This window comes from Podarcis filfolensis (assembly GCF_964270895.1).
Source record: "Podarcis filfolensis genome assembly, chromosome: 6".
In the NCBI taxonomy this organism is placed as follows: Eukaryota; Metazoa; Chordata; class Lepidosauria; order Squamata; family Lacertidae; genus Podarcis; species Podarcis filfolensis.
The window spans coordinates 1,975,013-1,991,343 of record NC_139609.1 but is presented as its reverse complement, the minus strand read 5'-3'; the positions used below and the strand labels follow the sequence as shown (position 1 = coordinate 1,991,343).

The following is a 16,331-nucleotide window of genomic DNA, read 5'->3' as shown; positions in this document are numbered from 1 at the left end:
AACATTGTTGGCTCTGCAATCAAACACCTGCAGAAATATTTCTTGGCAGAAACCAAAAGCTCCCAACAGTCTGACCAACATTTTTGCCCTTCCCCCACCCACAGTCCCGTTCTTGACGCACCTGCTCTTAGTTGAACTGACAATGGCCATGGGGTGGTTCACATCATCTTTCACAACCAGGATATTGTTCTGTGGAGGAACCATAGAAAGAACATTGACAGGAGCCCTTTCCCACAAGATGATCAGGTGATGCTCTGCCCTAAAATGTTCATCTCTGTCTGAGGTGAGCATGAAGGCAAGACCTTTTCCATTTTGGCATCCCCACAGTAGAAATTATTTTAAATAAAGACAATTTTAATTAAGAAGCAAATTGCGCTGAGGCAGGAGACAAAAGTTAAACGGTATCCTTAGCAAATTCACTTTAGTTCTACTTGCTGGGCTAACTCAGGACAGGCAATTCTCACACTTGATTGTTAAAAGTAGAGGTGCTTCCAGGAATTGGCCTGGCTGAAGGGAGCTCACCCGCTTAATTAGTAGTCTGACTCAAGAGATGTCCCAGATGAGACAGAAAGGCAAGCAGGCTTCAGTCAATGAAGGCAAGTAAAAAATGAATATTACAGGAGAGGTATTATGAACGCCTTGAAAAACATTGATTTATCAATGCATTTTTGCAAAAGGACTTACTTTGTACTTCCGGAGTATTGAGGAGTGGTTCATGATCCGGTCTGTGTCAGTTCCATCTCGTGGCACAACAACAATGCCAAAGTCCCCAACTATCACCTCCATCTGTTGTGAAGCAAAAGGAACATGCATTACAACTGTGGAGTGAGTGTGGGGAATCATGTTTATATTCCTGAAAACTTGAATAATCTCTTGGGTTTTGCAACTAGAGACAAGCACCATCTCTATTGCATTTTCAGCACTTGTGGAAGACTCCCCTCTTTCAACACGCCTTCTAATTTGTTGTTGTTTTTTTATTCCAGTCAGTATCTGTACTGGATTTGAAATTGCTTTTATATATGCAACTGTTTTAAATGTGTTTTTATTGTATTTTGAAATCACTTTGGGATGCTTCATAGGAAGTGATTCATAAATGAAATTAATCAGCATAAACTCCACCCATCCCTTGCCAGGGGCGTGTGAGACGTCAGTGTGAAAAATCCTGGCTTTTATATACCAAAGGCAGCACTCAGAAGAGAAAGCACTGGTGTTACACTACTCAGCAACAGACACTGTTACAGCATGCTGAGCATGTGTGAAATTACAGGCACCCGTGGGTGACGGGCAGTATGTACAATGGGTGCAGTGCTTTTTTCTGGGGGGACGCAGGGGTACGCACACCCCTAAACATTTTGTGAATCTAAGTGTGGCCTCATTGAGGGGCAGTATTTCAATATGAGTAGGAAAATGAAAGTACTCCTAAACATTTTTTTTTAGAAAAAAAGCACTGAGTGGGTGCAGCCCAAATTCAGGTTCTGCTTGATTTATTCAGGTTCTGCTGGATCAGGAAAGGCAGAAAGAGGAAGGAATGGCTTTGATTGGCACATTAATGCTAGAGGTAACCCTGGTCTGTAATCTGTTTCCAAAAAATACAACAGCAAGGCAAGTGAGCAGAATTTCCTTAAGGAAACTGAGTTTTTCTCAAAAAGAGGGACTCTTTCTCCTTATCACTCTAACAGGCTTATCCCTGAGCTTTAATCTTGCTTCCTGTCTTGAGACACTCCTCTAAGAGAAACCAGGCCTGCTTTGCCTCAGGGTTTTTATCCTTGCTCTCTTTGTCTTCCAATCCTGGGAAACCTCCGTCCTCCACGGATACAAGCCTCCGACTTCCTATGCTTCCTAGCATAGCAGGCTGTGAATACATGTGCGAAAGGGAGAGGGAAACCTAAGAAGACAAAAAGCATCTCTGTCTGTCCATCTCGTGGAGCGTTTGCATGCAAAGGGAAGGGGCAAAAACTGGGGGCTCAGTCAGGATAGGAAAGGAAAAGGGGGGTTGCCAATGATGAAAACCCCCATTCCCTCGTAAAAAAGAAATGTGCAGGGGACAGCCCCCTCCCCCCTCCCCAGCAAGTCACCACAGCCCAAAGCGTTGTGCTCCAGCTGCCTGGAGCCTGCCTGCTCAATGCCCTCAAGCCACTCCAGGCTGTTATCTCACTGGGGCAGTGAAGGGAATCAAGATGGGAAGGGACTGGACTTAGCCTGGAATGCATCCATCCTCCGGGTCCAATGTCCTCTACTACCCCCACAACCTTGGGAAGCAGCCTTGCTCTTTGCTTATCAAAAGAAGTGTAATGAAAGGCAAAATAACGTAAAAGGAAATAGGGATTTCTCTCTCTCTCCAGCTTTGAGGTTGGCACACTAACTATGGTCTCCTGTGACTTTTCACAGATCCTCTCTTGTTCTTATTATTTGTCCTTCCAAGCAGCATCTGATTTTAGGTGTCAAAATTGTTTGGGGTGTTGGGGGAGGGGTAGTACCTGTGGGAGGGGGACACATCGTGCTCCTTCTGGGGTTGTTTGTTCACCCTGCACTCAGCTCTCACCTGTGTGGCTCCTAGAAGCTGTCAGCATGCAACTGGGGACACAGCTGAGGGTAGAGGATGGGTCTCAAACCCATGTGAAGACAGGCTGCGGCAGATTAAGCAAGTGGGGGTCCAACAGTCAAGAAGGTGGTTTCTGCAGTGCTGCAGAGGGAAGTGAGGGGCAGGTGGGGTTGACAGGCTTGTGCGCCTCCTTCTGGCAACTCCTGTCAGCCAAACTGGTGCCAAACGTCTTGCTCCGCTTTCCTTTGGCCACATCAGCAAGGCCGAGAGAGTGGTCTTGTCATTTGGGCAGCCCAGGACCACCGCACACACTGCCCAAGCTTGCAGGTCACTTGGGTGCTGCTAATGCAGCAGGTGGACTTCACCTCTGGAGGCGCACAAATGGATGCCAACAGCATTGCTATTGCCAGTGAGAGGGGCTTACAGTTTTCATGACTGATGCCCCATACAACTTGACAACTTTGGGTATTATGCATTTTGACTGAGGGGTGGGGGTAGGGAATGACAGCATTTGCTGTCCTAGCTAGATGTGTTGGGTTGGCCTGTGCAACTGAGCACTCCTCCATACTCCCTTTTTATTGTGTATTTATGCTCATGATGCTATTAGGGTGGTCACAGGAGACCCCACTTTTGTGCCTGCAAAAGTTTTGGGGCTCTCACACAGCTTGATTGTTGCAATATTATTATTATTATTATTATTATTATTAAAGAATTTATATACCACCCTATACCCGAGGGTCTCAGGGCGGTTCACAGGATAAAATCAAGATATAAAACCACAAAATACCTAATAAAAATAAAACGACAACCCAATAGCCCCCCAAAAAAACATTTTAATTAGTGCATAGCTTGTAACATATTGTTGAAATCCTGTAACTTTATAATACCACATACATTCTGGTTTATTTTTGCTCTGCCTTTGTTGCAGGGTGGTCCCTTCAGATAGCAATAATGTGGAAGCACTGGGGAAGCATTGCAGAACAAACTAAAACAGAATAAATTAACCATTATTGTGCCAGGAACACGTGGCAGAATACCCTCATGATAAAGCACCAGGCTGGAGGGCCCTGAATGTGGATCTCAGAGGTATTCCGGGCTCCTTTCAGACCGCCAGGGGTTGAGTCTAACCCCCCCCCCCCCCCGTGAAGCACAAGGGTTCTGCTGTGGCTATTATTAAGCTCGCAGCAACAGGCTGACTTCAGTTTTTAAATAATCCTTATTTCTTGCAGTGTCACGAAAACATTTCTAGCCATATCAGGGTCTGTAAGGCTCTCTTGGCCCATAGGCTAAATTTAGGGCTAAAGTTATGTGAACATCTCTTTTTCAATGCAGCAGTTTGGGATGGAGCCTTTCGAAATCACCCACATGTACACTCTTGTGATCAACAGCCTTGCTGAGTGGCAGAACCACCTAGTCTCACACTGTGAAAGAGGCACGGAAAGATGAAGAGAGAAGAGTCCTCGGAATGGTGCATAAAGCAAAACTGATTATACTTAGACTGCAACCTTCTTGGGACTGGGACATCACATGCCCCCCCCCATCTTACTCTGTGCCTTGTTTGGAGATAGTTCAGAATGAACAATAAATCTGAGTAAAGATGGGTTCCTGTGCTATGAGGCAGCAGGTGCTGTGTGCTTGCCATTTAATGAGATTCATGACCTTGCTGTGCATCTGCACAACTCCAGTGAGATTTGAAGTGGCACCCTGGTTTGCAAGACAAGCTGTCCAAGAGGAGTACCCCCCTTGCATTCGTACCCCCCCTGCATTCAGCCCCTCTGCCTTTGTTGGAGCTAGCTGTGGAGATGCCACGCACACTGGAATGAAAGGTAGAAGCAAACAGATGGTCTGTGATTTCCCACCGCCTAAGAAACTAAAAGCAAGAATCCTTGGTGAGAACATTATGATGAATGAATGGCCACTGGTATGTGTGAAAATGGAGCGAGTGAATGATCAGGAGGCAGGCAGCGGGGAGAAAACCCCACAATAACAACAGAGCACAGCTTCACCCATGTTCCAGTAACAACTCACGTCAGCTTCATTCCATAGGCCTGGAATGCAGAAGGACTCCAGCAAGTCACTTCCACACAGCAGCAAGATTCGGAGCTCTGGAGAAAAAGGTACACAGATATTCAGATACACAGACTCAAAGGCCTGGAAAGGGAGAGAGAGGGGCCTGAAGGGAGCAAAAAAGAGGCTTCAACACAAAGCTGTGGCTTGGATTCTGTTTTCAGAAGTGGGCTACTGCTTGCAAGTTATCTACTACTCATGCACACATGTAAAAATGTCTTGTATGAACACAGTGTTGCCATATCTGTCTCTTGGACCATTTTGTGAACTACTTCTGGAGTGATGCAGGGAGCAAGTGTTTGGCAAAGCCGGTTGGGCATATTGCCCACTTCAGGAAGGATGTCTTTTGCTTGGACAGAAATTACTTCCAGGCCCATTTATGGAACAAAAGAAGTATTCCTACTGAAAGTTCACCTCAGCTCAAGAGAGAAACATACAGTGGTACCTCGCAAGACGAATGCCTCGCAAGACAAAAAACGCGCAAGACGAAAGGGTTTTTCGTTTTTTGAGTTGCTTCGCAAGATGATTTTCCCTATGGGCTTGCTTCGCAAGACGAAAACATCTTGCGAGTTTGTTTCCTTTTTTCTTAAAGCCGCTTGAAGAGGTGCAGTTGCGACGGACCGTGCTTCACAAGACGAAAAACATCGCAAGACGAAAAGACTCGCGGAACGAATTAATTTCGTCTTGCGAGGCACCACTGTATTTCCTGAAACGTTCCCTACAGCTTCAAATTGATAAAACATGCAAGAGTTCTTTTGTGTAGCATGCTATGCTGTTAAAAACTGCAGTATCCATTTTGTATAATTGTATACTAAAATTATTTAAAACTAAAGGATAACTGTTTACAAAGTGCTTTGAGATCATGAGTTATTGAAACTACCATATCCATTCTCTGAAAATAATGAAGAATCAAAATTAGTCACTACTTAACCAGGGACTCCTGTGGGAATGTCCTATAATGCAAGCCACATCCGAGTTCGTTTTATTTTTGCACCAAGTATCTAGTACTTAATCATGAGTTTTCGCTTCTTTGACTAAATCAGCATGATTCTGATTATATCTGTTCCCAGGCCCTGAACTGCACGATCGTGGAAAAACAATCTTTGGAATTTAAAGCAAATGCAACCCTTGCTCTTCCAGGGCTTGATGAGAACGGAAATTTCTCCCTCCACGTTGCCAATTTAGCCACCAGAGCAAAACAATAAGACTTAAGACTCCTGTCACTCTGGGTCTTCCAAATTATATCTCTGTGGGATTTTCTATGGCAACCTGTAGCTATTAGGAATCAATGCCAAATTCTGTGAACAGTTCAAAACTCAAGAGCTATACCCATGAATGTTGTCAGTCATTTTAATGCAATTACCAGCATTCTCCAGTATTTGTTCAAAAAGTAGGGGAATGCACATTTATTTTCAGTAATTCATGAAATTAATCTGGGATTGTCAATGCACATTGTGCAGACCATCAGCAGCAGGTGGCCAGCCCAAGACATTTTGATGCCTGAGGGACAAGATTCCACCTCCAGTTCTATAGACAGAATCTGACTGGAGCAGCAGTTGAATCCGACTTCAAGACTGACAACAGGACAGCCGTCTATCTTAGGGGACTCAGGGGGAAAGGTGGATGGCTAGTACTGTTACTGCACCCTGTATCACCATAAACCATCTGAGGCAGCTGCCTCAGCCTCACTAATGGCAGGGTCGGCTTGCAGAATTACACCCAGCGCCACTTGTCTGTTGCGCTTGGTGTTCCTGTGCTGTCTAATCTGATGTGAATTTTCTCACGCATTTGGCTGCTCCAAGGAGGCTCACCTGGTCCCTTGGTGACATATCTTTCAGTGTCAGGCAAAAACATTCTGCTTCTCTCAGGCCTTTAGTTAATTAAATAATCTATGGCCTTTTAAACAGTGGGGGGTGTGGGGGTGTTGTTTTTGTTTGTTATTATGGTGTGTATTTTTGTGTTTTTACATTGTAAACTGCCCTCTGATCTTCAGATGATGGGTGATATAGAAATTTAATAAATAATAATAATAATTTTATCTAATGTATAAGTTCAGCTGTACGCAGTTAATTTGGTATTAAGAGCTTTTGCACAATTTGACTGAGTTGAAGAACATGCTGTTCAAGGAGGGCCCTTTCTTATTTCCCCCAATATAATGGGTGGAACTCAACGCTGTGCTAATAGATGTTCTGATGGTGATAGCCTATCAGCTTGCCAGGAGGAAGAAGACCCGCCTCTTCTCCCCCGGGCACTTCTCTAGGGGTTCTTCCAAGCCCCCTTCCGAGTCCCAGTTCACAAGCAGAAGCCCTTGTGCAGGGCTTACACTGGGGGGTTCCTTAGGTGAACCATGCCTGATGCATTTTTTGTATATCATTTCCATTAATATGTGCATTTTTTGTACATTATTTCTACAGATATGGGCATTTTGTACACATTATTTAAATAAAGAACTGCACTGAAACAATGAGAGAACTGTGGAATTTGAAGGATAAGTGGAAATTAGAAAAGCCCACATTCAAGTGGGAACAGAAGAAATTTATCCCCCATTCTTATTCTCAAATCACAAGCAGTTTGAGCCTTGAGTATCTCCATCACTTGGTTTGCCTGTGTGAAACCCTGCTGGAGAAGAGAGCACCCCCCCACACACTTGGAAATGGTACCCATTTTGGCCCATGGATAATGTTTACTTACCAATCTCTTCATATCTCATCACTGTTCCCAAATTTGCATTTTCGTCTAGAGAAACACAAACAAAAGAAAAGAAAAAAATATGTGTCAGGGTGAAGATTTCACAGAAGACCAGCAAGAAGGGAGATTCTGTGCATGAATTCAGAACACTGATTAGAATCACAGACCCACAGAGCTGGAAGGGACCCGAGAGTCATCTAGTCCAACCTCCTGCAATGCAGGAATCTCAACTCAAGCAAGTTTCTTTAGAACAACCTTAATTAAAGCAAGGTTGTTTAGAGTAACTATTCTGATTTGTTTGAATGTTTCTGAAGCAAATAAAGGGAATTTCATCTATCTTGAGCAAAATTTCAACCAGATGCTCAAGCACCAGGACAGGTTGTATGACTTCCAGGAAAGATCTCTCGTCTAAAATCAGGAATGTGCTGTGACAGGCACTGCCATCACCACAAAAGGCTCTTGTGTGCAAACCCGCTCACTGCTATGTTGATTGGGGGGGGGGGCAGGATGAAGAACAGAGCTGGGTGAAATGAGAACCAGGCAACAATAATATATTTCTCAATAACAGGTCACAACTGTAAGCAGTTGCATTTCTGGAACATACCCACAAAGGTGAAACGCTCCATCGGTGGACGAACACAGCAAATCCTGCTCAGGCTTTCTCCCACCTTCCCCAAAAACTTTGCTGAAAAAGGCAAGGAGGGAAATCAGACAGAGAGAGAGAGAGAGCTCAGCAGCTAATACAGGGCGACAGCAGCCTTGTGATTCAAAAGGAAACAATATTTGCCTCAATTCAACGGCTTTATCACCTTTGGAAACAACCAGTTTTTTTGGACGTTTTCAAACCTTTGAAATCACTGTTTGTCTATTAGGGTTTTAGCCAAACTTAGTTTTTTTTCATCGCCACATTTCTTTCCTTGCACTGTATCACAGAGTGAAAAATGCTTATTACATTTGAGTAAAAAAGAGCAGAATGAGATTTAAGCATGAGTAACTGCAGACATGCAATGTTGCTGCTTTACAACCCAGTCCTCTCCTTGAAAGCAAGTTACACTGATTTAAGCAGAAGTTACTTCTACATAAATTCCACATTGGATTCCAGGCTGATGAACAAACTACATACTTCACATAAAAATATATTGAACTAAAACCTAGTAGGTGTTTTTCTTTTTTAAATGAAGAATGAAGAACAACCTTCATAAGCTGAGGAATGGCTGCATGTGTATATGTAGCTGAAGAAAAGATCTATATTGAAAATAAAATAAAACAAAATAAAACAAAATACCTTTAATTGAGAATTGCCCTCTTGGCTTGAATTGTAGAGACAGCAGAAAATGACAGGCTAATGATGTGGTTTCGGCTACAAGATGAGATGGCTGAGCAAAACAAATATCTAGCTCTTGAGGCAAAATGGGTAGCATAAACAATGGCAATTAACTTATCAATGGGAAATGCCCATTTACAAGAAGGGAATGTCAGGCATGGATTGAGATATGGGCAACGTATTGGTCATGTAGGAAGTATGCTGAAGACTGCCTGGTCACAGGGCTCATGCCCAGAGCTGGGGTGATATATACAAAGTGCCTTAAAAGATCAAGCCTGCTGTGAGATAGAATGCTACGACTGGATGTTTTGAATCTTTCTGTGGGTTTATGAAGTTATAATTGTTTGCTTTCTCATGTATTTGTATGGTTTGTGCTACTTGCATCCCACCTGAGCACGCAATAAATTGTTTTCTCCTCCAAGTGTGCCACTTCTCTGGAGCCCAGCCATTGAAAGGACACATTTTCATGCCCCTTTCTCCACCAGTCCTTTTCCTGAACAAAATTGCTCTCAGAAATTCTCTCCGAAGTTCCTGGGATTCCAGCTACAAGCCTGCATGGATCATTGTGCATTTGGAACTCTGCAGGGTGGAAAGCAGCTGGGGAGCAGAAAAATGGCTGGTGGGAAATAGCTAAGCATCCCTCCAGCTTGTTGCTCATTTACTCAAAACCCCAATCTCCCATGCCTCCTCTTTCATTAAAAAAATATGCTGGGACTTTTTTACATACATTTGCAAGCAATGTAGAGTCTTATCCTATGCATGTTTACTCATAGGTAAGTCCTAAATTCAACAGGATTAACTTCTCAGTAAAGTGTGTGTAGCATTGTAGCCTTCGTTTATTTTGTATAGACATCATTTGAATTAATAATCTAATTTTAAACCCTGATTCAAAGCTGCATGCAACTAGTATTGAGCAACTGCAGGTGACCCAAGAGAGCTCATCCACACTTACTTGTCCCGTGCCTAAAGAGCACAGATCCAAGAGCTTTCTAGGCATTAGTCTGAGCAGTTTCCCATTTGCCTTCTTGTTTCCCCCAGAAATTGGAGCACCGTCAGAGAACTTGGCTGCCTTCTGCTGGAACCTACCTGCGGTGGGCTTGTTCGAGAGGTTGCTGTTCTGATAGATAGGCTGTGGGGACTCATTCTGAGGCTGCCCAATCACTGGGGTCAAGGAAGGTGTGTTCACGTTGGAGAGGATGCAACCAGTCACTCGCTAGAAGAAATGGTGAGTATCAGTTGGTATTTATGCATTCATTGCTTATACCTCGGCAATCTTAGGGATGTCTATGTGACTGTACTCACCAAGTTATTTTCTCTGACCTGCAAAATATGCCAGTGCTCTCCTGACAAGTCCCTGCCCACGACCTTCATCCGCCCAACTCCACCCCCCTTGGCCACCCAAAGGCAGAGGTGGAGGAACAGCCTCATGTCTGGCTCAAAAGAATCTGAGTCGTTGAAAACATTTTCTTCAGTTTCAGGGCTCTTGCAAGTTCTTGAGAAAGAAAAATGTTCACAAGACTCTGACCTGTCTAATAAAACCAGTGGAGACCTCTAGATCACCACTGACTTCAATAAGTAATCTTGTTGCATGCCTGAAAGCATCTGCTGGGGAGGTGGATAGCGGCAGCAAACAGTAGCTCATCAATCAAGATATTTGATTGATCTTTGATCTTTGTGGCAAGAGGGTCTTCAGCACTGGCTTGCTTTTTTGTTCTGCACCAGTCTTTTTTTGGAGCTGCAGGATTTCCAGCCTAAGATCATACCACTGGCAGCAGCAGCAGCAGTCACCCATAATCTCAGGTTGCAAAAGGCAGGCAGGCAGCCCAGCCCAGGCTTGATGAAGAGAGACTGCCAAGGGGTGGAACCGTAAGCAGAAGTCAGGGTGGGAGATCTGCTGGACGTGGCCTGTGCCTCCTTCAATTCTCCTTGCAGGGGTGCTTGCATATCCAAGCACCTCAACTTAGAACGCGCACTCCATCACTACCCAAATATCCCACGTACCTGCAAAACCCTCCTATCCTTCATACAATGATAGAATCATAGAATTGTAGAGTTGGAAGGAACCATGAAGGGCCATCTAGTCCAACCCCTGCAACGCAGGAATCTCAACTAGAGCTCCCACCAAAATGTGCTTTTGGTCATTCCCCCCAGAGATGGATCAAAGTACCGAGATTTTGACATCCTCTCCAAGGCAGGCGTGGTAAAGCACAATTAACATAGTTCTGGTATTCTTAAAAAGAGCATTAAACAAAATGGATGTTGATTTGATACATCAAGGCATTTCTTAAGCAAGAGCTTAAGACATTCAAGACCACTTAACACAGATTAGTTAAGCCTTCACTGCTGGGAGATCTCAAGTATGCAATCTTGCTTGTTAAATTTATGACCCATTGATGGACCCTGAAGATTCTAGGGAAAAGGGGGAAGGAAGGAGTATTGATCCCTCATGACTGAAGTCAGCACAGCTACTCTGTAAAAAAATAATTAATAAATAAATCCTTAAACCGAATGAATTTTTTAAAAAATGCATTCTGAAGTAAGCAGTCTTTCTTTTGGCCACCAGAGGGCACTCAATTCTTTCTTTCCTTCTTTTTGTAGTTGAAGAAACAGAAGATACAATGCATTGAGCATATAAAATGGTAGGTGAATCTACTGCTTTAGAAATGAATTGCCAACATCAGTGGTGTTGAAAAACCTGTCACACAATGTAAAAACTTCACACAGAAACAATATGCAAAGATCAGCATGGCACCCGGGCATCATGCAGAGTGAGCATGAATCACTACTGCAGTGTGACCGAATCTCAGGACTAAACCACAGCTCTCCAAACAGAAGACTGATGCAACCATTAGGCGGAGTGAGGAGGTCATCTCAGGCAGCAGATGGGGGGTGTTGGGGGGTGAGGTGAGGTGCTGAAAGACAGAGCTATGTGTCCCAGGCACAGCCTCTCCTGTGCCCCCTAAGCTAGACTGTTGCTCACAGGCGTGTGGGGGGGGGTGCTTTCTCCTTGCCAGTAATGAAGTAAGATTCAACTGTAAGCCTGCCTGACTTCTGTATGTGGAATTGGGGGAGCAGCGGGCAGTTGAGCGGCAAAATGCCTTAGGTTGGCCCAGTCCACAGAGTATGTCCTTTGACGTTAAGGAAGAGGAAACTGATATATTAGACACAGGGACAGATTTAGGTTTGATGAGGGCCTAAGCTACTGAAGGTAATGGGGCCCTTGATATGTCCAGCTGTCCTTTGTCAACAATAAATTGTCGCTTTTTTGTGTTGAATATATGCTATATGGTAATTGATGGACCTAATAGCTATCTAAGGCCATTTGCACATAACAAAATATGTATTTTATCAAAGTAATTGTTGTACTGAAATACAATTAAGAAGTAGTATATTAATAGTGAAATACAATTACGAAGAAGTATATTAATAACATTACTTACATCATAGGAGCCTACACAACACAAAACACTGTTGCTTAATTAGGTTTTATTTTATTTGTTTTTTATCTTATATTTTGGAAATGTACATCCAGGTTTTTTTCCTTTTTTTTTTTTTTTTTTGGTCCCCCAAGAGAGTGGGACCCTAAGCTATCGCTTGTTTAGCTTATACATAAATCTGGCACTGATTAGACAAAGCTCTTCCATAAGGATTCATGGATGTTAATTGGCTGCACTCATTGGTTGTGGGAGCCTTTTCATACATTTCCTGGTAAATGTATAGGGCTTGTTCTGTTTGGGACATCCATCTAGCTGCTGTTCTTCTATTAAAGGACAGGATAAGAAGGAAAAGAAGTCAATTTTAAAAAGTCAACAATTTGGGGCAAAATGCTAACTTGAAATTGGCTTTTGGAAATTTCACCTGTGATCTGAATACAACAAATCCTTTTGCCGCTAGACTGCCTTCTCCCAGTGCAGTGCTCAATCTCTAAGTGCTCAAAGATTACACAGCAAATGCATTTGTTTATATATGGGTGCGCAGGCTGCAAGTGCAGCAGATGACCATTTTGAAAATGGCCCAAAGCACCCTTATAAATGATTCCTGGCAGGTGAAGCATTGGATTTGGTGCCTCTCCCTCTCTGACGCATTCCCCAATGCCATTAGGCTTGGCACTCTTGGCTGCCTGCTCCCGTTCCCCCACTTCCTTGCCACGGCTAGATCGATGAACAGAATAAAGGTGTTTAGAATTATTTTCTTGAGCATGAATTCTAAGAGCTAAAGCAGCACACCGGAGCAGAGTCCTTGCCATTAATGAATGGTTGGAAACATGTGAAATGGCATTGGGAGGTTGGCATGGGTATTTTAAGGAGGAGTATCATACCACCATACCAGTCGTGCAGTTGTAATTTGGTAATGGTGCTGAGAGCTGTTGGGAGACACCTACTGTGCGAGGTACGGACATAATACGAAGCCAAGCCATGGTGCAGCCCCGGGTAGCACGGCAGCAGCAGTACAGGGGAGGATGCTGAACGAAGCCAGTCACGATCTGCAGTCTGGGAACCTGTTCGCTGGCTGGTTTGTGCTAGTCATGGATTGGATTGGCATTACGTCCAAACTGTTAATATGAGCTGGGTTTCCCCCAGTAATGAAGCGTTCCTACAAAGTGTCCCAATTTGGCTGGAACAAGGTAATTTTGGGAACTGCCTCTCACAACTTTGCTGGTGCATGCCAAATAATAAAATCCTAAGCACTGACATTTTGCGAGTGACAGTAAGAGCAGTCTAGCAAAAAATGTGTGTGCCCTTTAGCTACCAGCTACCCTTCCTCCAGGCTCTTTTTTGTCACTTCATTTTCTACTCTTTACCATCTGTACAGCTTCCTTACCTCTGGGTTCCCTGTACTTCAGAGTGCCCGGGCATTTCTTCCCAGTACTGAGAACTCCTTTGTGTAAACATCTTAATCCCAGCCACACCGGCAACTGTTCCTTCACTTACTAAAACTGCTTTCCAAACTGAACGTGTGGAACTCTGCTGGTTCAACCACTCAGGATCAGAGGCTTCACTGCCACCATTGCAATACAATATAGCTGCATTTATGCCAGCTGAATGCTTATAGGGAATACATATAGCAAAGTACTAAGGTTTCGGAGCTTGTTTGTTTGGCCAGTACTGAATATACTACAATTTCACCAGGCATTCCCAAGTGCTTTCAAGCCCAAGGGCTACAAACTTTCCTTCTTTCTCTTTAGTTCTTTCTTTTACAAGAAAGCTAAAGTTCTCTGGATACTGAACTCTTATTTCTAATGAAACATTCTGTGTTTATGCAGAGTTATGTAACATTGCCTAGGAATCCATTCAACTTGCAGCAGCAGCAGCAGTGAAATTAAATTGGATATGTACATCAGACAAAAAACACCTCAACGTACTAATAATTTGTGATAAAAGTAAAAATGGAAAGCAAAGCAACCATACCTAAGTCTATATTTAAAACACATCCCCTCACCTCTTCAGCTACCTGCCTGGGTTCCCCCAGCCTCCACTATCTTTCTTAGCAATCAACTCACTTTCATCAGATCCCGGTGATGTTCCAGTACACTGCAGGTGGTCTGCCAAGTATCCTGATAACATTCCCAGGGGTCCACCCTACAGTGAGGAAAAGGAAAAGAAAGTCTGCCTTGACAATCACGAATCATGATAATTGGTTATTTTAATTTAATATACCACAGTGCGAATACATAAACTGCTTGTCCGTTTGCAAATATTCATTTATTATAGTTGGACCGAGAGATTTCCGCTGGTCTTCCACCCCGATTACTGATCAGGTCCACACTCGGGCAGCTTCGGGAGTTTCTGAAATGCCTGGCCACTTCTGCAAGGCTCCACGGTGGTTAAAATGCTTCGTATTCATCTGATGCACACACAGCAGTACTAATTTTAAAAACCTTATCAGGGGAGACAGGGATATATCAATCAGCTGTATTGTTGTCTCTACTCTCCAATTTATTGCTGATTATTAAATACAGCATAAATTTCAAGTGTCATCTCTACTCCCGTCAAGTAATTAATCAGAGGGTGACAGTCCCATGAGTCTTAGAAGGAATCTATGCCTTGAATTGGGCTTTACTGCCCTGGCTTTCAAATTCCTTAACTTTCACTTTTGTGAAATATATATATTTCCCAGTTACTTAGACATGCAGCATTCAACCCTTCCAGGTTCAGGGTGATTAGCCTTTAATCCCATCCTTTAAAATACAATTCCCATCCGTCTCAGACAGCACAGCCAATGATCATCTGGGCCAAAATATCTGGAGGTCACCACTTTAGGGAAGGCTGATCTCTCCTGCTATAGGAACCTTTTCTCTTTCTCTTTTCACTGAAATAATTATATGAATTTAATTAAATCATGTGCATTTCCAACTTGCTCAAACGAGGGGTTCATTTTTATATTGTATGAGTTTGTGGGTGCCAGACTTCCTTAAATTCCTTGTTCCAGTAGATGTTAGACTGGATGCCAGAACTGTGTTTATTATGCCAACGTGAATTAAGACAGACCCATGTTTATTAAGCTGTGTGCTAAACACTTCTAACCCTTTAATTAAGGCAAGTGTTAAAAGCTATTTAAGCCAGGCTAACTTCCTGGTACTGAGACATGGGTAGCGCTGTGGTCTAAACCACTGAGCCTCTTGGGCTTGCCGATCAGAAGGTTGGCAGTTCAAATCCCCGTGACAGGGTGAGCTCCCGTTGCTCGGTCCCTGCTCCTGCCAACCTAGCAGTTTGAAAGCACGTCAAAGTGCAAGTAGATAAATAGGTACCTTCCGGCAGGAAGGTAAACGGCGTTTTCGTGCGCTGCTCTTGTTCGCCAGAAGCAGCTTAGTCATGCTGGCCACATGACCCGGAAGCTGTACGCTGGCTCCTTCGGCCAATAAAGCGAGATGAGCGCCACAACCCCAGAGTTGGCCACGACTGGACCTAATGGTCAGGGGTCCCTTTACCTTTACCTTCCTGGTGAGGTGATGGGCCATTAAGAAGAACAAAGGATCAAGGGACTCCTCCTGAGATGGCAAATGGATGGGGCAGCTCCCTCCCTCAACAGATAAAGCCAGAGATTAGAGAGATAAGAGTTAGAGTTGCTGTGATGCGAACTAGAGAGAAAGAGTTATGTGACTGGAAGATGCAAAGCAGCAGGCAGAGCACTCTCTGCTTGGATCTCAGCTTAGATCCCAGGTGTAGCCTAAGGAAGAAGCAAGACCCTCTTGGAGTGTTGATGCTAGGAACCCCTCCATCGTAGGCTCGGGTTGTATATATGTGTGTAAATAAATCATGTATCATAAAGACACCACAATCCCCGCTGCGCCACATTTTCCAAAAGGAAACACGAACCCTGGGGACTGTGGAATCTTGGATTGCTCAGAGATTGGGATGGCGTGCAACAACATATTAATGTTTACTAGGGTATATTTATGTGGATCTATCCTTCTTTTCTCTCCCTCTGACAGAAAAAGGACTTTCAGCGGTCAAATCCTGTAAAAATAAAAAATGCAACACGAACGGTATCAATTTATCTCATGATTTTTAAATTCATGAAAAATGAGTTATCTGCAAAATATTGAGAATGTTCTTAATGAAAACAAAATGCAGGCTTAAAAATAATTAATTGCAGCAAAAAAGGACTACTGGATTCCCAGCAATTAATATCATTAATTACATATAACCCTTTTGTGCAAGTATCCCATTCAGCTAATTGCAGCTCAGAGATGAATAAGGGCAGATGACT

At 43.6% G+C, this 16,331-nt stretch overlaps 1 protein-coding gene across 6 annotated transcripts in view; it reads right to left on the bottom strand.

The window, feature by feature from the left end:
- The window catches only part of NMNAT2 (nicotinamide nucleotide adenylyltransferase 2), an 87,396-nt gene that overhangs the window by 2,840 nt on the left and 68,225 nt on the right, over positions 1 to 16,331 (bottom strand). For all 6 annotated transcript variants that reach the window (XM_083621455.1, XM_083621457.1, XM_083621454.1 and 3 more), the window contains 7 exons: positions 14,122 to 14,200; positions 9,708 to 9,834; positions 7,902 to 7,982; positions 7,301 to 7,345; positions 4,571 to 4,647; positions 685 to 786; positions 122 to 189 (listed from right to left, as the gene is read on the bottom strand). In XM_083621455.1, coding sequence (XP_083477581.1) covers positions 122 to 189; positions 685 to 786; positions 4,571 to 4,647; positions 7,301 to 7,345; positions 7,902 to 7,982; positions 9,708 to 9,834; positions 14,122 to 14,200 — 579 coding nt within the window. The remainder of the gene's footprint in view (positions 1 to 121; positions 190 to 684; positions 787 to 4,570; positions 4,648 to 7,300; positions 7,346 to 7,901; positions 7,983 to 9,707; positions 9,835 to 14,121; positions 14,201 to 16,331) is intronic.